General features: G+C 46.5%; 1 protein-coding gene across 2 annotated transcripts in view; it reads right to left on the bottom strand.

Moving 5' to 3' along the window:
- Positions 1-22,572, bottom strand: part of kif1aa (kinesin family member 1Aa) — a 511,950-nt gene that overhangs the window by 52,791 nt on the left and 436,587 nt on the right. For both annotated transcript variants that reach the window (XM_070882200.1, XM_070882201.1), the window contains exons 32-35: positions 22,050-22,158; positions 21,771-21,837; positions 19,788-19,872; positions 9,715-9,820 (exon numbers count right to left, since the gene is read on the bottom strand). In XM_070882200.1, coding sequence (XP_070738301.1) covers positions 9,715-9,820; positions 19,788-19,872; positions 21,771-21,837; positions 22,050-22,158 — 367 coding nt within the window. The remainder of the gene's footprint in view (positions 1-9,714; positions 9,821-19,787; positions 19,873-21,770; positions 21,838-22,049; positions 22,159-22,572) is intronic.

Genomic DNA, 22,572 nt, shown 5'->3' with positions numbered 1-22,572 from the left:
ATTCATACCTCTTTCCTGCATCGTCAAATCTGTTTCCAGGCTATGGAACCCCATGGCTGCCTCCTTAGGGACAGTAATTGTTGTAAAACACACAGCACTGAAGGAGGCCATTCGGCCCATCACCATCTTAGTCAATGCTAGCTTTTCGGAGCTATCTACTCTGAGGACTCATTGGTTGTTCTCCCCATCCGCTTTAGTTTGGCCAGTCGTGTAAAGCGACTTTCCCCACCAACCACACCTGACAATATCACTTCTGATGAAAGGTTTCCATGGTAACCTGTTTCTCCATTTTTTTCAAATGATGCCCCCGTTCTGCATTTCCAACTTTTTGATTTTATTCCTATTATTTTCTGCCGCTGGGTTTAAGTTTCCAAAAGGGATGGAAAAGACTTTGACTGCAGGCCGATGGAAGGAATACTGTCTCTTTGAACACAGGAAATATCACAATCTTGAATAAAGACATTGTAAAAGGAGCACAGATATCATCGGAGGGAACAGCAGGTTAACAGGCACAGGACACCGACAGGGGGGTAAATAAAACCAAAACAAGTGATACCAGTGAGTGAAACAAAAGAAAGGACGGGACACAAACTGGAGAGAGAGAGAGAGAGACAGAGCGAGCAAAAGAAAAGTTCACTGTGTACCTATTGTCATTTCCGTGTGTTATGCTTTTAGTGAAGACAACCCAGAGACAAACACAAAAGGGGAAAAAAAAGAAAAAAATGTCAGAAGTTTAGTCTTCAGGATGTTAAATGCCATGTCAGTGATGCCGACCTGAGCAACAGAGAGGGGTGGGGGAGTGGTGGAGGGGGGGTGGGGTGTGAGGGTAGGGGCAAAGTGATAGCCACCACCCTCCACCTTAGCCGAGTACAGGCTGCCAACGAGCATTAGCGTGCAGTTTCCTCTGAGAGCAATAGAATATTCTGCAAAGACCTGGATTGCGAATTGATTGGGGCATGAGACATACTGTTAGCTGTGTGGCTGAGTCACCTGATACAATTGAGGAGGGAGCATGGTGACTGTATCTTGTCTGTAAATACGTTGCAATCTCAATCACTGCTGATGGGAACAATCCTCCTCCGGGGGTCATTTAATCCGCCAGGCCATTCCTGGTTACACAGTGCGTCACCATTACACTGCATGGTTAAATCGTGAGTAACCCTTACCCTGGTGAAGAAACAGCAACTTGATACTGTTATACAGTGAGTAACCATTGATCTGCTGCATAAACAGCAACTCCACACAGCTACACCATGATAATGCTTACCCTACTGAATAAACAGCAACTCTAAACAGTTACACAGTGAGTGATTCTTACCCTGCTGAGTAGCAGTAATTCTATAGTTGCACAGTGAATAATCCTTATCCTGCTGAGTAAACAGGAATGTTGTATATTTCCACAGTGAGTAACCTCACCTTGCTGACCATTCGAGAGATCAGGAATTGAAGTTCAGAGGATAGGTTCACAAAATCGGTTTTGTTTCCTTGAAAACAATGAACTTTCAAGGTACCTAAACCAAAGTGAAGTCTTTCAGATTGCGAAGTGTTCTAGAGTATTGTTCCCTACAAGCTAAAGGCTTCAAATACCAGGACACAGAAGCTAAAATCAGGACATTAGGAGCAGGAAAGGAAGTCAAAAGTTTTTACACAAAAATTAATAGAGTTGAGGACCATTTGGAAGGTCACTGAAGCAAATAGTATCCATGGGTTCAATAGGAGAGAAGGATTGACAGAAATAGCAAGGTGTGATCTTGGAAAAATGAACCGGCTTATTTGATCGAATGGTTGTTTTCTGTTTTTAAGACTCTTACATTCTGAACAGCAACTCCGAGCACAATAAGTAATCCTTACACAGCTGAACAAGCAGAGGCTCCATGTAGTTACAATGAGTGAATCCCTACACTGTTGGATAAACACTGACTCCAATCAGATACAGTGAGAAACCCTTACCCCGCTGACTGAACAGGAAATCTACACAGATACAGTGGGAAACCCTTACCCCGCTGACTGAACAGGAAATCTACACAGATACAGTGGGAAACCCTTACCCTGCTGACTGAACAGGAAATCTACACAGATACATTGGGAAACCCTTACCCCGTTGACTGAACAGGAAATCTACACATATACAGTGGGAAACCCTTACCCCGCTGACTGAACAGGAAATCTACACAGATACAGTGGGAAACCCTTATCCTGCTGACTGAACAGGAACTCCGCACAGATAGAGTGGGAAGAGTGAGAAATCCTTACCCTGCTGGATAAACAGTAACTCCATACCATTACACAGTGATTAACCCTCATCCTGCTGAATGAACAGGAACTCCATAGTTACACAGTGAATAACCCTTACCCTGCTGAAAAAACAAGAATTCTATACAGTTACACAGTGAGTAACCCTTACCCTGCTGAATGAACAGAAACTCCATAAAATTATAAAAGGGGGAAAAGGTGTGTTTTATTTGGACCCCACAACCAAATTAATTAGACAGTGTTTGCGGTGCCACAGTCAACAAATGATCAGATTCAGCTTAGAGATTGTCTATTGTATGTGACCTCTAAGGGGTTAATATGTTGCTGCAGACTCTCTGGGGCCAAAATTCAGGTGTGTAAGAAAACTGGCACACCTATGATTTTTAGAGTGGTGCTCACCTCTGGGAACTCTGATGCGGTCGGAAGAGCCATTTTCAGGACTTTGAAATGTTTTCAAAGTCCCATAGGAAATAACTCTTAATGAGGGCGGGCCATAGACTTAAAGCCAGGCTGACTGGCTGAAAATCGGTCGGACAGGAACTCTGCCGCTGTCAATCAGTGGTGGAGTAGTGGTGATGTCACAGCGTATGTGTGTCACCACACTCTCTCCCCTCCGTTAAAGGGGAGAGATTCTGTCATTTTAAACCTTCGGCCACTGGGCCACCAGGCAGGGTTTCGACCGGGCCAGCGGCCTGGCACCCAAGATTGGTGGCCCGGCCGAACTCGGGGGCAGTATTTTGCCGGCCGATTGGGAAGTCGGCCGGCAAAAAGTTTTACATTTCGGCCGCGGCAGTGAGCCCTCCCCTTTAAGGGTCGCCACACTGCCAGGCCGCACTCAGTGCGGAGAGGGTGCACCGACAGAAAAACCTGTCGGGGTACCGCACGGCGGGGGAGCGACGGATGGAGATGAATATCGGAAGGTAAGTATTTTTATGTAATAAAACTGGCGGTGAAACCCCTGATGACTCGCTTTCAGTGGCCACCAGAATCGGGCGGGATAAGGGGTCCAGGCCGAAAAATCCCCAACCTAAATTTAGGTCGGGTCGGCCAGTTGACCCCAAAGCAGCGGCCAATCGAATTTTAAGAATGGCCACCGCAAACGGGCAATTACAGGTCTTTTTGAGACCCTAAATTTCTATCCCTCTACCTCATACCCAACTGATCTGTAAGGAAACCATGATTGTCCAGGCTTTTCCTTATTGCTGTACAAATCTCCGCTGCCTCAAATGGTTTGTTGGATGAGGGCCCTTGACTGGCCCTTGAGCAATAGTAACAACACCTCACAGCTTGTGCTCAAGTTAGCCCATTTAATGGGTAGGCCAACTTCCTTGCAGTGCCATACGAACTTCAACTCAGCACATCGTAAGTTAAGCTTTTCACACCATGTAATACTGAAGCCTGCCGCAACTGAAAGGATTGACCGTGCAACATTTTACATACACGCACTGACCGCCCACATTCCCCTGCCAAAAATAAAACTTAAGGGAATGAAGTAGCAGCAGAAAAGCTCCCCCTGACCCACCCTCAGTCCTTAGCGATACGCCAGCCCACATATCACAGCCATCGCAAGCGCTACATGCAGCCTCCTCAGAGCTAATGGAATCGGGCTTCAAACCGAATCAGACTGGCAATGCCTGGCAGGTCTTTGCAGAATGTGGTGAGAAGAGGAAAAGTGAAAGGAAACAAACTGTCCAAATAAATGAAGATGAAATCAAAGAAAACCAAAGGTTTCGATGGGAGTTCGATGCCTGAAAGCTGTCGAGAAATAAATATCTTAAGCATTTAAAACAAAAAATACCTAGGCATATCCGAATCAAGAAATTGCCTGCAAAAACACAAAAACAATACCTTGTTAGTAGACTCAATAACGTATTGGAGGTGACGGTAACATCATAAAGCAAAGCACATATAGAAGCTTTGGGCCTTCAGCAGACCCTGTAGCAAAGCTATGTTCTAGGAGATAGAAGGTCACTAAGATTCATTAAGCAGCTTTGTTTGGGACCATCTTACATAACAGTTAAAGTTCCTTGCTTTTTTTTTACACAATGTTTTGATTTTCAGTCAAATTATTAATTCATGGCAAACGGAGCACTCAAGAATGGGCGAGACCTCAATACTGTGTTGTATTGTGCCTTTCTTTCCAGCACCACGGCAGATCTCACCTTCAAGTACAGAATATGACGGCCAATGACTCTCTAGTAGAAAAGAAATCTACACTTTGTGTTGAAGTCAGATCAGGTACTGTAGTGTTGTAGCTGGATCACAAAGCTTAGCCGTGCACAAAATTGTGCTGGCCATTTTTGGCAAGCCCAAAGCTGAACAGGAAGCAGGATAGGGCAGGACAGGGCAGGGAGTGGGATCAGGGGCCTGAGTATGATTGCTGTTCTGCTGAGGAAGCTCTTCAGAACTGATTCCTGCATTTCACAAGAGTAATGAACTTTTCATTTCGCAATCATATTTATGGAGGTTGAAGTTCGACCCCCTTTGTCTCTTATTATGTTTTTTAAAAGCCCTGGATCCATTATTCAAAAGCTGGTCTGCTAAGTTGCAGACTGGGAAAACAATTATTGCACCTGACCAATCACAACTAAAGTTCTGTTTGGCTTAGGCAGCCATTTTGTTTGGATACAATGCTGCCTAAACCTGGCTGGTATTGGCTCACCACTGCCAGCAAGCAATGTGATCAGACAGTGAAACTGCCTGCCTGATAACCTTCTCTGCTTATCCTGGGCAGAACATTTTTCCAAGTATCCACGCTATTCTGGGAGGGGCCTATGTTGTCAACTGACTGACAGATGCTTCAGCCAGTCTGAGCTGTTTAGTGACCTTCTATGTCTGCGGCAGTAACAATGTCCACAGGTGGTACATAACAGGGATGAAGCAGAAGGAACTTTGACCATTTGCTTTGTAGAGCATTAGCACATTCACTGCAGCAGCTAGTATGAAAAAAACAATCACAGGTAGCATACACACATTCTCACATGTATACGCACACACAATCTCATGTTCACACTCACACACTCTTAGACATATTCTCTCCTGTTCATGCGCTATCTGTGTCTCACACACACACACACACACACACAGTTACTCAGTCTCACACTCACTCACAAACTCATTCATAGTCACACACACTCATACACAAACTCACTCATATTCACACAGACTCACACTTTCCTTTACACAAACCAAACCAATCAATTTTCTAATTATGTAGAGTTTTCCTGTTTTAAAAGCCTCACCCTTGTCACATTTATCAGAAAGGGTTAGTAGAATAGATAAAATAATTACCTTTAGAAAGAGTTTTGCACATTAAATAAATCATTCAATTGTTACTGCATGATGCTGCTCAACCTACAATTTTCCTGAATTTATTTCTCCCCATTTCCCTGGTCTTACTGACCCCAGGGGCGCAGGGGTGGGGTCGGGGGGGGTTAATCACCAAGATCGGGTGCGTTGGCTGCAAGTGAGAAGTAAAAATATAAAAAATGTCAAACCCGACACCACTTCCGGATTTGACGGAGGCGGGCGACCAATCCGCTCTGAGGAGGCAGGTGGGTAAGTAAAAGCTTTTAAGGAGGCTGCAAGCCTCCATTTAACAAGATTTTTACTTTTCGTCCATTTCGGCTGGGTTTCCCGGGCCTCGAGAAACCCGGTAGGTAAAAGGAGGGGGGAATGGCCGGATCCATGAGGCAAGTGCCTTTCCAGCACTGCTTGTTGGACCGGAGGAGCGGAAGTGTTGCCCCCTGCCCGAACGATCTTAGCTGCTTCCCTCCCCACCATCATCAGAACCCCCGACCTGCGATTCCAGAACCCCCCCGCCCCCTCACTTCCAGGCTCTCCCACCTGACCATAATCACCCCTGAACCCCTGAACCTGATCTCCCCCCGCTGACCACGATCTTTCCCCCTGAACAGGAGATCGCCCCCGAACATGACCTGCCCTCCCACCCGCAACCCCACATGAACATGATCTCTCTGGCCCCCCTGACCATGATCTCCCCCCTGACAATCTCTCCACCAGATCACAAGCCCCTGCGTCCCCACGATCACTGACTCCTCCCCCCTTTCTCCTCACTACTCCCCGGCTGAAGCTTTGCGCTGTGGGCATTCCCACCCAACAGAGAGGCGGCCTGTCCATCAAGCTTGCTGTCAGTTTGGAAACCTTGTGAAAAAATTTAAAAGGTGCCTTGCAGTTAATTTCAGCAGGAGGTGCGGAAAATCCGTACACCCATCACAAACTTCTCCGCCTGCTCCCGCCCCATGAATATCGTGGCTAAAGTCTCTACCACTGTTCTAACAAACTACCACCCAGTCTCAGAGTGTGAAAGGACAGTGTGTGACCCACTGTACCACCCAGTCCCAGAGTGTGAAAGAACAGTGTCTAAAACACAGTATAATCCAATTCTGCTTATATTAATTTGCATGCAGAATGTTAGGTTTTGTCGTTTTGGATTCTGATATCTAAATGCTGAGTTGGTGTTCATGGCACAGATCTTCTCTAACCTGGGAGCCAACAGTCTATGGTTCCATCCATAACTAATCATTTTTAAAATAGCGCACCATGTACAGGGAAGAGCTAGTATCAATAGATACAGAAATCTTCAATAGATACAGAAATAAAAACCAATTTTTCAGAAGCTCTTGAACTACATTAATGGAAGGGGAAAGAGAGAAAACCAAATGATACCATTGCAAAAAGGATGACATTTACAGATGGTCCCTTAGTGATCATGAAAACTCCACGATACCAATGGAATGATATAGATTCTCCCTACTGAGCATTACTGTACTGCCCCAGAGCAAAGTGACTAGTTATTGGTCTGAAAGGAGGTGCTGCTTTCCAACATTGCAGTGCACTGATGAATTGAGGCATCTTGCCTCTCAAACTCTGAAAAGGACAATATCCAGTCACTGGGGCTGAGCGAAGAGATTCAAATCACAGGGCCACAAGTTAAAAATCAGAATGTTAGGAACGAGAAGGGAGAGAACCTTTTCACCCAAAGGGCTACTGAGTTGTGGAACAGATTACCAGGGAAGAACATTAAAGGGTGTCTTATAAATAGGGTCAAGAGACAATTGTTCCTGAAGAGAGGAGATTGGAGGATATGATAAGATAGTGGAATCAGTCTCTGGCAAAGCAGTGGGCCTGTTGGGCCTTGAGGCCTTTGCCTGTTCCGAACATTCTATTTTCTAAAGAGGTCAAATAATGAAACAAATGCCAAAGTGGAGATTTGGGTTCAATTTGCTTTTAGTTTCCCTTTATAAGCCTGGAGCACTTTGAAGTCTCCACAGCTTATGTGTCAATACTGCTCTATACTCAACTATAGGCAGGAGGCTGATTTTCAGTAAGGCATGAATCCTTCCTGCTGATCTGTGCTGGGTCTATAATGTAAACTGACTGGAGTCTGACAACAGTGGCACCCTCGGACATGAAAGTCAGCACAGAGTCTAAATGACAGCAGATATTTAAATCGAGGTGTAGAACCACATATAAAACAAGTTGTTTCAGAAATGGCATGCACAGAGGGCTAACTGCCATCTCGTAACCAGTAATACTTGCGAGAGATTGCAAGCCGGGTGGTTGAGTCACTAAAAGAGATGCGTCTTCCGAGGTGGGAGTAGGGATATCTACAGGTAGTGGGGCGGAGGTCTGCACCTCACATTTTAGCAAACCACCGGCCCCTCCTCAACTGATGCATATGCTGCAAAGCCTGTCAACTTGATCAAATGGATTAAACGGCATGTTGGATTAACCCAAGAATAGGATCACACCAAGCATCGTATACATATAAATACACATATAAACATACATCAAGTATACAGAGATGCTCCTGGGTTTTAACTCATAAGGTGCCTGTAACATGAGGTGCACCTTGTACACTGATGTTGCCTGTTGCTGGACTTTAGAATTCTCTAAGACAATACTCGGAAAGATGTCGATCTTGGTATCTGGCCCCTGTTATTCCCCAGGGGTTTACATCTCTGGATTTTCCTCTCCTACAGTGGTGGCAGTGGTGAGAATACTTACTCTGTAAACGTTGACAAGATTGGTGATGTTTATTGTTATTTCCACTCGCTCCGCGCCCCACCCCATCTCACATGTGCAACCTTGACCCTCAATCACCTTCAGTATGAACAGTAGAATAACACCACTATTTTTCAAATCTTTACAAAAGGAAGGAAAACACATTCCAATTTTGCAAGGGGTAGGAAACACTGAGTAGCTACAAATCCACTATGTGCAGAATAACGGACGCCATCCAGCCAGCTACTAAACCGCAACCCAATCAGTGTGCTCAGGTAAACTCGCAAAGCAACAGAAGCAAAGTTAAGCATAAAAAGATAACATTTTTGATTAAATTATCGTTTGAACTCTTTTCAAAGTGCCAATTATCTTGTGTATTAATTAACATTGATTTGCACTCTCACTTTCTTGCTGTCTATGGGGTGTCTGCATGCGATGTGGAGTTGTATTCATGCAAGGGCACGATCCTCTGTGTGATATCAGGACTCCCTATCCCTTCACTCTCAGGTCAGGAACAGTATGGGTTAGATACAAAGCTTTCCTCTATCTCTAACCCATGATGTACCCAACCTGGGAGTGTTGATGCGGCAGTGTAGATGGAGCTTTACTCTACATATAATCTGCGTTGTATCTGATCTTGGAGTGTTTGATAGGACAGTATGGAGGGAGCTTTACTTTGTATCTAACCCGTGTTATACCTGTGCTGGGAATATTTGATGGGACAGTGTAGAGGGAGATTTACTCTGTATCTAACCCGTGCAGTACCTGCCCTGGGAGTGTTTGATGGGACAGTGTAGAGGGAGCTTTACTCTGTATCTAACCCGTGCTGTACCTGCCCTGGGAGTGTTTGATGGGACAGTGTAGAGGGAGCTTTACTTTGTATCTAACCCGTGCTGTACCTGCCCTGGGAGTATTTGATGGGATAGTGTAGAGGAAGCTTTACTCTGTATCTAAGCCGTGCTCTACCTGTGCTGGGAGTGTTTGAAGGGGCAGTGTTAGAGGGAGATTTACTCTGTATCTAACCCATGGTGTACCTGACCTGGGAGTACTTACTGGGATAGTGCAGAATGAGCATATCTAATCTGGAACTGTTTGTTGAGACACTGTAGAGGGAGCTATTCTCTGTATCTAACCCTATGCTGTACCTCAGAATCGTGCAGAGTTATGAAGGATTTTGATGTTAAAAAGGGAAAAACTGCACTGGGAGCAGCTGATGGATTGACCTGCCCTTGCGGCCCTGAATAAATGAGACGGGGTTTGAGGGAAAGGAACCAACAAGTGAGAGTACTTGGAATCGAAGAGAAGAGGAGAAATCTGGAAATCATTTGAGAATGTTAAAAATAAAATACTATGTAATTTGCAGTGGGTAAAAACCAGGCAGTGTCAAATTGGGCACGAGTGACTCTCTCGCTCAATGCTCAGAGTCTAACGTACCGATCCTCCAAGGATGGGTGTGCGTAGCCAGCAGTTAGAATATTCAGGGATAGGATGTTGGGATCGATGATGGAATCATCCGACTCTGGCGTGTTCCGGATCCGACCTACAAACAGAGACAATACGAGATTGGTTACTGAGGCCAGTATTAACACAAACACAAAAAGTTAGTATGCAGGTACAACAAGTAATCAGGAAGGCAAATGGAATGTTGGCCTTTATTGCAAGGGGGATAGAGTATAAAAGTAGGGTAGTCCTACTACAACTGTGGTGAGGCCACACCTGGAGTACTGCATACAGTTTTGGTCTCCTTATTTAAGGAGGGACATACTTGCATTGGAGGCAGTTCAGAGAAGATTCACGAGGTTGATTCCTGAGATGAAGGGGTTGTCTCATGAAGAACGGTTGAGCAGGTTGGGCCTCTACTCATTGGAGTTTAGAAGAATGAGAGGTGATCTTATTGAAAAGTATAAGATTCTGAGGGGGCTTGATAGGGTAGATGCAGAGAGGATATTTCCCCTCGTAGGGAATCTAGAACGAGGGGGTATAGTTTCAGAATAAGGAGTCTTCCGTTTAAAATGGAGATGAAAAGGAATTTCTTCTCTCAGAGGGTTGTGAATTTTTGGAATTTTCTACCCCAGGGAGCTGTGGAGGCTGGGCCATTGAATATATTTAAGGCAGATTTTTGAATGATATGGGAGTCAAGGGTTATGGAGAGCGGGCGGGGAAGTGGAGTTGGGGCCAAGATCAGATCAGCCATGATCTTACTGAAGGGCAGAGCAGGCTCGAGGGTCCAAATGGCCTACTCCTGCTCCTATTTCTTCTGTTCTTATGTTTCTTATGTGTACCTGGATCCCCAAATCACTTTTATGTAATCCCATCTGCTCTTCACCGAAGGTCTCTCTGCGTGACGTCAATCGAGCTCGTGAACTTCCTGCACATATCTTGTGAATTGACGAATTCTCACTGTGGTGGACTTTATGTGTGTCTCTCTCCTTTATATTTATATTTTTCTTTAAATGTATTGGCACAGTGTAGGAAGCCCAATGGGCTTGGTAGGCCAGCCACTGCACTCGCTCTCCAGGTGCCAGCCGTGGCTCAGTGGGTAGTACTGTCGCACCTTTTGGGTTTTGGGTTTAAGTCTCACTCCAGAGACTTGAGCACGTAATCCAGTCTGACACTTCAGTGCAGTACTGAGTGAGTGCTACACTGTCCGAGCTGCTGTCACAGATGAGCTATCAAGGTTATGGAATCAGGGTTGCAAGACCATTGTTCCTTTCCTGCATTCCCCCCACCTCTCCCCCTTTTTCTGGCTGTGTACTTGCTTAAAAGCTGATATGTCCTTACTATACAGTATAAATACACACAAGGCCCATACTTGAGAGAAGGTCATTCTGTGACCAGTTACCTTTATTACCAAGACCTCAAGTGATGAAGGTGGGTGGAGCTTCCCCTTTTATGCCTAAAAGTCCAGGTTAGGAGTGTCTCCCACAAGTTCACCCCCTTGTGGTCAATGTTCTCAAGGTGGACAACTTAGGTCAGCTTATACATGGGTTGCAATGATAGTTGAATACATGACATCACCTCCCCCGCCAAAGTCTTATTGGGATCACAGGTTAAGTCTCTCTGGTGGTTTACGCTCCCTTGTAGAGCGCCTGAGTTGGGGCTCCGATTGTTGGGCGCTGGCCTGAGTGTCTGCTGTTTGCGGTGCCTCAGGCCTGTCCGGACTGCCCACAGTGACTGGGCTCTCCTCCACTTGGTTCCGGTGTTCGGTCACCTGTGGTGGAGTAAACTCTACGTCGTGTTCTTCCTCTGCTTCTTCTATGGGGTTGCTGAACCTCCTTTTAGTTTGACCCACGTGTTTGCGGCAGATTTGTCCATTGGTAAGTTTAACTACCAAAACCCTATTCCCCTCTTTGGCAATCACAGTGCCTGCAAGCCATTTGGGCCCTGCAGCGTAATTAAGGACAAAAACAGGGTCATTGACATCAATACGTTGCGCCCTCGCATTCCTGTCATGGTAGTCACATTGTGACTGATGCCTGTTCTCAACAATTTCTTTCATAGTCGGGTGTATAAGGGATAACCTGGTTTTGAGCATCCTTTTCATTAGCAGCTCTGCGGGTGGAATCCATGTGAGCGAGTGTGGTCGGGATCTATTGGCCAACAGGAGGCGTGATAAGCGGCTTTGTAGGGAACATAGAAACATAGAAAATAGGTGCAGGAGCAGGCCATTCAGCCCTTCTAGCCTGCACCGCCATTCAATGAGTTCATGGCTGAACATGAAACTTCAGTACCCCCTTCCTGCTTTCTCACCATACCCCTTGATCCCCCGAGTAGTAAGGACTTCATCTAACTCCCTTTTGAATATATTTAGTGAATTGGCCACAACTACTTTCTGTGGTAAAGAATTCCACAGGTTCACCACTCTCTGGGTGAAGAAGTTTCTCCTCATCTCGGTCCTAAATGGCTTACCCCTTATCCTTAGACTGTGACCCCTGGTTCTGGACTTCCCCAACATTGGGAACATTCTTCCTGCATCTAACCTGTCTAAACCCGCCAGAATTTTAAACATTTCTATGAGGTCCCCTCTCATTCTTCTGAACTCCAGTGAATACAAGCCCAGTTGATCCAGTCTTTCTTGATAGGTCAGTCCCACCATCCCGGGAATCAGTCTGGTGAATCTTCGCTGCACTCCCTCAATAGCAAGAATGTCCTTCCTCAAGTTAGGAGACCAAAACTGTACACAATACTCCAGGTGTGGCCTCACCAAGGCCCTGTACAACTGTAGCAACACCTCCCTGCCCCTGTACTCAAATCCCCTCGCTATGAAGGCCAACATGCCATTTGCTTTCTTAACCGCCTGCTGTACCTGCATGCCAACCTTCAATGACTGATGTACCATGACACCCAGGTCTCGTTGCACCTTCCCTTTTCCTAATCTGTCACCATTCAGATAATAGTCTGTCTCTCTGTTTTTACCACCAAAGTGGATAACCTCACATTTATCCACATTATACTTCATCTGCCATTCATTTGCCCACTCACCTAACCTATCCAAGTCACTCTGCAGCCTCATAGCATCCTCCTCGCAGCTCACACTGCCACCCAACTTAGTGTCATCCGCAAATTTGGAGATACTACATTTAATCCCCTCATCTAAATCATTAATGTACAATGTAAACAGCTGGGGCCCCAGCACAGAACCCCACTAGTCACTACCTGCCATTCTGAAAAGTACCCATTTACTCCTACTCCTTGCTTCCTGTCTGACAACCAGTTCTCAATCCACGTCAGCACACTACCCCCAATCCCATGTGCTTTAACTTTGCACATTAATCTCTTGTGTGGGACCTTGTCGAAAGCCTTCTGAAAGTCCAAATATACCACATCAACTGGTTCTCCTTTGTCCACTTGACTGGAAACATTCTCAAAAAATTCCAGAAGATTTGTGAAGCATGATTTCCCTTTCACAAATCAATGCTGACTTGGACCTATCATGTCACCATTTTCCAAATGCGCTGCTATGACATCCTTAATAATTGATTCCATAATTTTACCCACTACTGAGGTCAGGCTGACCGGTCTATAATTCCCTGTTTTCTCTCTCCCTCCTTTTTTAAAAAGTGGGGTTACATTGGCTACCCTCCACTCGATAGGAACTGATCCAGAGTCAATGGAATGTTGGAAAATGAGTGTCAATGCATCCGCTATTTCCAAGGCCACCTCCTTAAGTACTCTGGGATGCAGTCCATCAGGCCCTGGGGATTTATCGGCCTTCAATCCCATCAATTTCCCCAACACAATTTCCCGACGAATAAAGATTTCCCTCAGTTCCTCCTTCTTACTAGACCCTCTGACCCCTTTTATATCCGGAAGGTTGTTTGTGTCCTCCTTAGTGAATACCGAACCAAAGTACTTGTTCAATTGGTCTGCCATTTCTTTGTTCCCCGTTATGACTTCCCCTGATTCTGACTGCAGGGGACCTACGTTCGTCTTTACTAACCTTTTTCTCTTTACATACCTATAGAAACTTTTGCAATCCGCCTTAATGTTCCCTGCAAGCTTCTTCTCGTACTCCATTTTCCCTGCCCTAATCAAACCCTTTGTCCTCCTCTGCTGAGTTCTAAATTTCTCCCAGTCCCCAGGTTCGCTGCTATTTCTGGCCAATTTGTATGCCACTTCCTTGGCTTTAATACTATCCCTGATTTCCCTAGATAGCCACGGTTGAGCCACCTTCCCTTTTTTATTTTTACGCCAGACAGGAATGTACAATTGTTGTAATTCATCCATGCAGTCTCTAAATGTCTGCCATTGCCCATCCACAGTCAACCCCTTAAGTATCATTCGCCAATCTATCCTAGCCAATTCACGCCTCATACCTTCAAAGTTACCCTTCTTTAAGTTCTGGACCATGGTCTCTGAATTAACTGTTTCATTCTCCATCCTAATGCAGAATTCCACCATATTATGGTCACTCTTCCCCAAGGGGCCTCGCACAATGGGATTGCTAATTAATCCTCTCTCATTACACAACACCCAGTCTAAGGTGGCCTCCCCCCTCGTTGGTTCCTCGACATATTGGTCGAGAAAACCATCCCTTATGCACTCCAGGAAATCCTCCTCCACCGTATTGCTTCCAGTTTGGCTAGCCCAATCTATGTGCATATTAAAGTCACCCATTATAACTGCTGCACCTTTATTGCATGCACCCCTAATTTCCTGTTTGATGCCCTCCCCAACATCACTACTACTGTTTGGAGGTCTGTACACAACTCCCACTAACGTTTTTTGCCCTTTGGTGTTCTGCAGCTCTACCCATATAGATTCCACATCATCCAAGAACCCCCTTGGATTCTGAGCATCCCCTGTTTGATTATCTGCACTGCTCGTTCCGCCTGGCCGTTTGAGGCCGGCTTGAACGGTGCCGTTCTGACATGGTTGATTCCGTTGCCTGCCATGAAGTCCTGGAATTCAGTGCTTGTGAAGCACGGGCCATTGTTGCTGACCAAGACATCCGGTAGACCATGGACGGCGAACACTGCCCGTAGACTTTCTACTGTGGCAGAGGATGTGCTTGAATTTAAAATGGCACACTCAATCCATTTGGAGTAGGCGTCTACTACAACCAAAAACATTTTTCCCATGAAAGGACTTGCGTAGTCCACATGGATGCATGACCATGGTTTGGCGGGCCAGGACCAGGGGCTAAGGGGAGCTTCCCTGGGTGCGTTGCCCAGCTGAGCACACGTGTTGCACCTGCGAACACAAAGTTTCAGGTCTGCATCTATCCCTGGGCACCAAACGTGTGACCTGGCAATTGCCTTCATCATAACAATGCCCGGGTGCTCATTGTGAAGTTCTCTGATAAACACCTCTCTGCCCATCTGGGGCATGACTACTCGGTTTCCCCACAGTAGGCAATCAGCCTGAATCGAGAGTTCATCCTTGCGCCTATGAAACGGTTTAAATTCCTCAGGGCATGCCCCGTACGTGGCTGCCCAGTCCCCATTCAGGACACATTTCTTAACTAAAGACAGTAGCGGGTCTTTATTTGTCCAGACTTTAATCTGACGGGCTGTCACAGGTGACACAAGTTTCTTACACGGGTCATATAACGTTAACAGTTTGTTGGAGCATAACAAATTGCGTGCTCTATCAAAAGCCCTTTCCTGGCTATCCCCAAAGAACCCAATTGCGACCTTTGCGTCGGAGCACGTGTGGCGGCTCTAACAGCGTGCTCAATTTGGGAAGAAAGTTTCCAAAATAGTTCAGGAGCCCCAGGAACGAACGCAGCTCCGTCGTGTTACGAGGTCTGGGTGCTACCTGGATCGCTTCCGTTTTGGACGCAGTAGGTCTGATCCCGTCTGCTGCTACCCTCCTCCCCAGTAATTCTACCTCTGGAGCTAAGAAGACGCACTTCGCCTTTTTCAGTCGCAGCCCTACCCGGTCCAGTCTGCATAGCACCTCCTCCAGGTTGTGGAGGTGTTCTTCAGTATCGCGACCCGTGATGAGGATGTCGTTTTGAAAAACCACCGTCCTTGGAATCGACTTGAGGAGGCTTTCCATATTTCGCTGAATGATCGCGGCAGCCGAACGAATCCCGAACGGACATCTATTATACTCAAACAACCCCTTGTGTGTCATGATGGTGGTCAGCTTCTTCGACTCACTCGCCAGCTCCTTGGTCATGTAAGCTGAGGTCAGGTCCAATTTTGAAAATAGTTTGTCATCAGACAGCGTCGCAAAGAGTTCCCCCGCTCTCGGTCGTGGGTATTGCTGACACCCGATTGATGGTGGTCTTGTAATCGTCACATATCCTGACCGACCCATCCGCCTTGAGCACCGGCACGATCGGGCTAGCCTGGCAAGATGATGCCTTCCCTCAGCAGGCGGTCCAATTTGCATTCTATCTTTTCCCGCATCACGTACGGCACCGTCTGGCCTTGTGGTGTACTGGCCTGGCGACCGGGTTTATGTGAATCACTACCTTGGCGCCCATGAAAGTGCCGATGCCGGGTTGAAATAATGAGTCAAATTTGTCCAGGACCTGTGAGTATGATACTCGCTCCACAGAAGAAATTGCATTGACATCGCCCCATTTCCAGTTCATGACAGCAAGCCAACTCCTCCCCAGCAGTGCGGGACCGTCCCCCGGGACAATCCAGAGTGGCAACCTGTTCTCCGAATATTTGTGGGTCACGACTACCGTGGCGCTGCCTAGCACCGGAATGATCTCCTTTGTATATGTCCGTAGCTGTGCGTCAATCAGCAATAATTTTGGCCTCCTGGCCTTTGACACCCAAAACCTTTTGAACTGTTTGATACTCATCAGGGACTGGCTGTCCCCTGTGTCTAGCTCCATTAATACTGGCATGCCATTGAGGAGCACTTTCATCATTATCGGTAGCGGCCTGGTGTATGAACTCTATATGTGCTCCACATGAACTCACTGAACTTCAGCTTCCAGCGATTTCCCCCAGTATTCATTTGACCTCGTAGGGCTTACATCGGGCCTGTCCTCATCGTACATCAACCTGGCTGCAGGCTTCCTGCACATATGCGCCAAGTGACCGCTGACGTTGCAGTTTCTGCAGGTATACTGCTGATGCTGCAAGCTCTGGCTGGGTGTTTGCCTCCACGCCTCCAGCATGAACTGGAGGCTCCTTTGTTGGAAACAAAAGGTCCATTACCAGTCGATCGTCTCTGACTGTCTCTGTAACTGTCCTTAAGTGCACCATTAACAGGTGTTGATGGCCCCATTACTGGCCGCATTGTCCATTGCGATGGCATGAATTGCCGTTCAGCTAGCCATTGTCTCTGTTGAATTCCCCCTTTGGGTTCGACTACATGCTGGGACATGTCCAGTTGCCCTTGTCTGCCTAGAGAACTGTGTGCTGCGTTAACAATGTTGACTCCCTGGTCGTTTGCCGCATTTGAGCCAAGATTTTTGTCATACATCATTCTGGTCTCTTCCTCCCCTGAGATAAATGTCTGGGCTATCAGAGCCGCCGCTTCCAAGGTCAAGTCTTTGGCCTCAATCAGTTTCCTGAAAACCCCAGCATGCCCGATGCCTTCAATAAAGAAGTCTCGCAGCATCTCCGCTCTGCATGCATCTGGGAACTTACATCAGCTCGCCAGTCGCCGGAGATCTGCCATGAAGTCTGGAACGCTTTGCCCTTCTCGCTGCCGGTGCGTGTAAAACCAGTGTCTCGCCATGTGCATGCTGCTCGCCAGTTTAAGGAGTTCCCTGATCAACTTACTGAGCTCTTCGAACGTCTTGTCCGCCGGCTTCTCTGGCGCTAGAAGGTCCTTCATCAGGGAGTAAGTTCTGGATCCACAAACCGTCAGGAGATGAGCCCTGCGCGTGTCGGCCGAATCCTGTCCCAACCATTCTTTAGTGACAAAACTTTGCTGTAGTCTCTCAATGAAGTCGTTCCAATCATCACCAACACAGTACCTCTCTTCTGTGCTCCTAGTGGCCATGCTCGCGTGGTTTAAATCCCAGTTTCTCGTCGCCAATGATATGTCCTTACTATACAGTATAAATGCACACGAGGCCCATACTTGAGAGAAGGTCACTCTGTGACCAGTTACCTTTATTACCAAGACCTCAAGTGATGAAGGTGGGTGGAGCTTCCCCTTTTATACCTGAAAGTCCAGGTTAGGAGTGTCTCCCACAAGTTCGCCCCTTGTGGTCAATGTTCACAAGGTGTACAACTTAGGTCAGCTTATACATAGGTTACAATGATAGTTGAATACATGACAAAAGCTGTACCAGTTTTGATGAAAGGTCATCGACCTGAAACTTTAACTCTCTGTCTCTCTCCACAAATGCTGCCTGACCTGCTGAGTGTTTTCTGCATTTTCTGTTTTTACTACAAGTATAATATGTTTTTAAGCGTACAGTTTCTGCTTCGGGAACATAGTCTCCATACAGAGAGATTGAATGTACGACCAGAGTTAGTGATTGAAACAATGACCATGTTAAAATTTAAGAATAGGTGATTGAAAGAAAGGTGGACGAAAGGATCTGGGAACGGGACGGGCACTTGACATTGGGTTATTGCTCGTATGGAGGATAAACTCCAACGGAGACTAACTGGGCCAAACTGTCTGTGCCCAGCTTGTAATTTCTGATCATTTGTCCATGAAAAAATCCTATGATACCTTCAACAAGCCATAGAGAACTGCCCTGTTAGATTCATGTCTAGACATTCTGGCCTGTATTAGGCATGAAAATCGGGTAATTTGGGTAGTGGGGGGTGGGAGAGAAGGAATTTGGGGTAGAAGGTTTGCCAGGTTTCCATCTCTTCCTGGCTCTGTTTTTGAAGTGCTGGTTAGAAACATAGAAACTTACAGCGCAGAAGGAGGCCACTTCGGCCCATCGTGTCCGCGCCAGCCAACAAAGAGCCTCACGGCCCTCGGTCAGCAGCCCTGAAGGTTACATATAAACCTACGAACAATGGTGAAAAGTTAAAGAGCACCCAGCCCAACCAGTTTGCCCCGCGCAACTGCGACACCCTTGCACAGAAACATTCTACACTCCACCCCAACCAGAGTCATGTGATCCCTGGGAGAGGCAAAAAGAGAGGGAGAGGAATGGTGGCGGTGGCAGATGTCTCTTCCATCCAATACTACATTGTGATGTCAGAGTTGGAGGTGGGATTGGCGGGATGGTAGCCTCCACCAGTGAGTAGCCAATGGCAAGACTTAAACCAACCCACCTTCTCACTACAACCCTCGAACCCACCTTCTCACCCACCTTCTCACCATCTCCCTCAAGGACGCTTGCTTGAAGCTGGCATATTTGCCGCCCAAGTGCCGTAAGTGGGACTCACACGTCGTTTCCCAATGGATAGTGATGAATTACTATTAGAAAAGTGGCAAGTGAGCAAAGGAGCAACTTAGAAAAATATATATTTTGCATCTTTGGCCATTTTCACCCAGACGCCCCCTTCGCAATAGCATCGCAAGGCACCACCCCAGAATTCTGGAACCGCCATGGGGCAAGATGGCCAGGGAGTGGCATAAACACTGCAAACGCCCACCCCTTTTAAGCAAGTGACCCAGTGATGGGTCACTGATGGGTAAGGCTGGTGAGTGGAAGAGCTGACCGATCACACTTCCAGTGTGCAATTCGAATTTCTAGGCCGTAATATCCAATCCTGGTGTTCAAAACATGCTATGGTCTCACTCCTCCCTAGCTACGTAACTTTTTGAATCCTTACAACCCTCCAGGAACTCAGTTACTCGAACTCTGGCCTCTTGTCCAGCCCCTCCTTATTCCCCACCATTAGCGGGCAAGGCCTTAATCTGGAATTCCCTGTTTAAACCTCTTCACCTCCTTTATCACACTCCCTTAAAACCTACCTCTTTGACCAAGCTTTTGGTCACTGGCCTATATAAATGCAAGTTGTTGTTATTAGTTGGGTTATTTTGGCTTCAGACTAGTTCCTTAGATTTGCATACCCAATGAGATGTCTTGATCTTAACAGGGCTCCTGCTATGTCAGGGGTTTGCAGGATATACAAACAGAACAGCCACATCTGTTGCTTTCCCCCCGTACTTACCAACAACCAGTTCTCGCACTTCCTTCCAACGTATGTCACTTCCTGTCTCATGTACTATGGTAACCGTAATCCGCCTCTGGATTCCCTATCAAAAGCAGGGAATAAAGAACAACGTTAGTGACCAGTGTCACTTAATTGCAGTCATACTCTTTGACAAGCTGAAACCCTGTAAGGCCTGGAAAAGCGATCTGAGACAGTTCTCTTCATTGATAGGGTATGGATATAAAAATTCAAGTTGCCATTGTAGAGACCGTGTCATAAAGTCCCTCTCCTTCTAGATACTACAGTCGCTACAACCGTGATGATCAGTGTAAAGAGAGTTCAATCTCACACTGAAAGGTTGGGACAACTTAAGGCTCTTTGTGTCGCAAAGTGGTGCAATGACACTTTTTATGATGTGTATAATGTCACTGCGGTGATAAACACTTGTATTGTGCACCCTCCCCTTTAAACACGTTGGGGTAGATTATGTATCCACGTGACGGGAGTATATATCAGGAACTTGGTGCAGGCAGTCAGCATCTACATTCGCAAGATGTGCTCCCATTGGACAATGCTCTGTGCCTGGAGCTCTAATTTGTAAAAATTAGTCCCCTAAGGTCAGAACGCTTGCAATATGGATCTCAGTTATATCTGTAAAGTGGCCAAAGGTCATCAGTTCCTACTGTTCAGATGGGGTTATCGACGCATCCTTATAATTGTGTTGCTCCTCCTCCCCAATACGATCACTCTCATTTACTTCAGTGCACAAGGACATTTGTTCAATGGATTTCCTCTCAGACTCTTTCTAATGCTGTTGCTCTCACTGCCCACAGGCTGATACATCACTCGACCAAATTCCTGTTGAACCTTTTATTTCTCCCACATTACTGTTCATCAACATTGTGAGTGTACTTTTCACCGTTTTATAACTGCACTACATACTGCACTTGGCATTGGGGGTCATAGATAGAAGCAGGGATCAAGCAAACATGAGAAGGAAGAGAAGCCAGAAGAATGAGAGGAGATCTTATTGAAATGTATAAGACTATGAGGGGGTTTGACAAGGTGGATGCAGAGAGGATGTTTCCACTGATAGGGGAGACTAGAACTAGAGGACATAATCTTAGAATAAGGGGCTGCCCATTTAAAACTGAGATGAGGAGAAATGTCTTCTCTCAGAGGGTTGTGAATTCACTGCCTCAGAGAGCTGTGGAAGCGGGGTCATTGAATACATTTAAGACAGAGATAACCGATAAGGGGATTACGGGGTTATGGGGAGCGGGCAGGGAAGTGGAGCTGAGTCCATGATCGGATCAGCCATGATCTTATTAAATGGCGGAGCAGGCTCGAGGGGCCGTACGGCCTACTCCTGCTCCTATTTCTTATGTTCTTATGTACTTAACTAACTGGCACCTTTCCCTCCCGCCCTCCCCCAATACAGTGAGGATGTAGGGAAGACAAATGTGCAGGATGATGTATTTGGAGCTTAGGTGGAACAAGAGAGGACGGCTCAGAGCATTGATCATAGTAAGATTGATCAGATAGATAAAGGAAAGACATGCCAGGTTAGGAAAGAGAGAGAGTTTGAAGGCTAAAGGTCAGAAAAGGAATGCTTATCCCACAAGTTTTCCCATATCCTATCCAGCAACGCGAGAGGAGCTAGAACAGCTAGAAAATACAGGAGCAGCATTCAACCTTGGATGGTGTCATGTTTCAGGATCATTGTGCAAAAGACACAATATCCAGTTCTGATCACAAAGGAGTTCTATTATTCCAGTCCCAGCTAACATTACTGTATAATCAGTTACTGAGCAGTACAGGCGCACTCCTGAACATAAGCGGCTGAGACCACTTGCAAGAATGTCGAGCTGAGAGAATATGTAAGGCAGACGCAAAACATGTAACAGTTGGACTTGAGTTTTATAGCGAATCAGAGGCAGCGTTGGCAGCGGCAGAGCTGAGAGAGTTGCAACCCATCTGAGGCTGGTTACACAGCAGTACCTGGTGCAATAGGAATGTTCCATGACATGGCATCCCTCCTCTGTGGTCAACAACAGCAGGGATATACCTGAGAAAAGAAAAGAGAGATGGTCACTTCGTGTACCAATAGTCCCAGTACTGTCTAGTCTGATGCTTACTCAAATCAAACACACATTAAAGGAAACATGTGGCTTTATAAGACAAGTATGATGAGTAGCTTTTATTATCTGAACTCGGGCCTAGCATGAACTGGTCTTTAATGGTTTTCAGGTTATGTAGCAATATCTGACAGGTACTTACTCTCCAGTAGCCTCCAGCTCACAGATCTCGAAGAAGACCAGCAGGTCATACTTGCCCTGGCACTGTCCTGCGGTGGGCCGGCTCATGGTGTTTAACTTGGTAGCTGGTACTGTAAGTACAATACACCATTAGTCAGGGCACTGGGAGCAGCCCAGAGTCTGAATCTAAAACTTACAATCGTTTCGACCATCAGCTTCCAGTATTATCTGTTCCAAAACCCTGTGCTGTGTCAAGTGACAAAGCTGGCATCCAAAATATGAACCGACCTCAACTTTATTTTCATAATCCAGTTTGTGTCAGATTCAGATCTCTGACTATGCAAAAAATATTTCTCAAAGTGTGACTGAGAAGTGGGCACAGCTGACAGAACGGGGCACACCCGACGGAACAGGGCACACCCAACAGCGCGGGGTATACCCGACGGCACGGGGCACACCCGACAGAACGGGGCACACCGACGGAATGGGCACCCAAAGGAATGGGGCACACCCGACGGAATGGGGCACACCCGACGGAACAGGAC

Source organism: Pristiophorus japonicus, chromosome 6 (assembly GCF_044704955.1).
Source record: "Pristiophorus japonicus isolate sPriJap1 chromosome 6, sPriJap1.hap1, whole genome shotgun sequence".
Taxonomy (NCBI): Eukaryota; Metazoa; Chordata; class Chondrichthyes; family Pristiophoridae; genus Pristiophorus; species Pristiophorus japonicus.
Note: the sequence above shows the minus strand (reverse complement) of the source record. Positions and strands in the feature narration are given on the sequence as shown.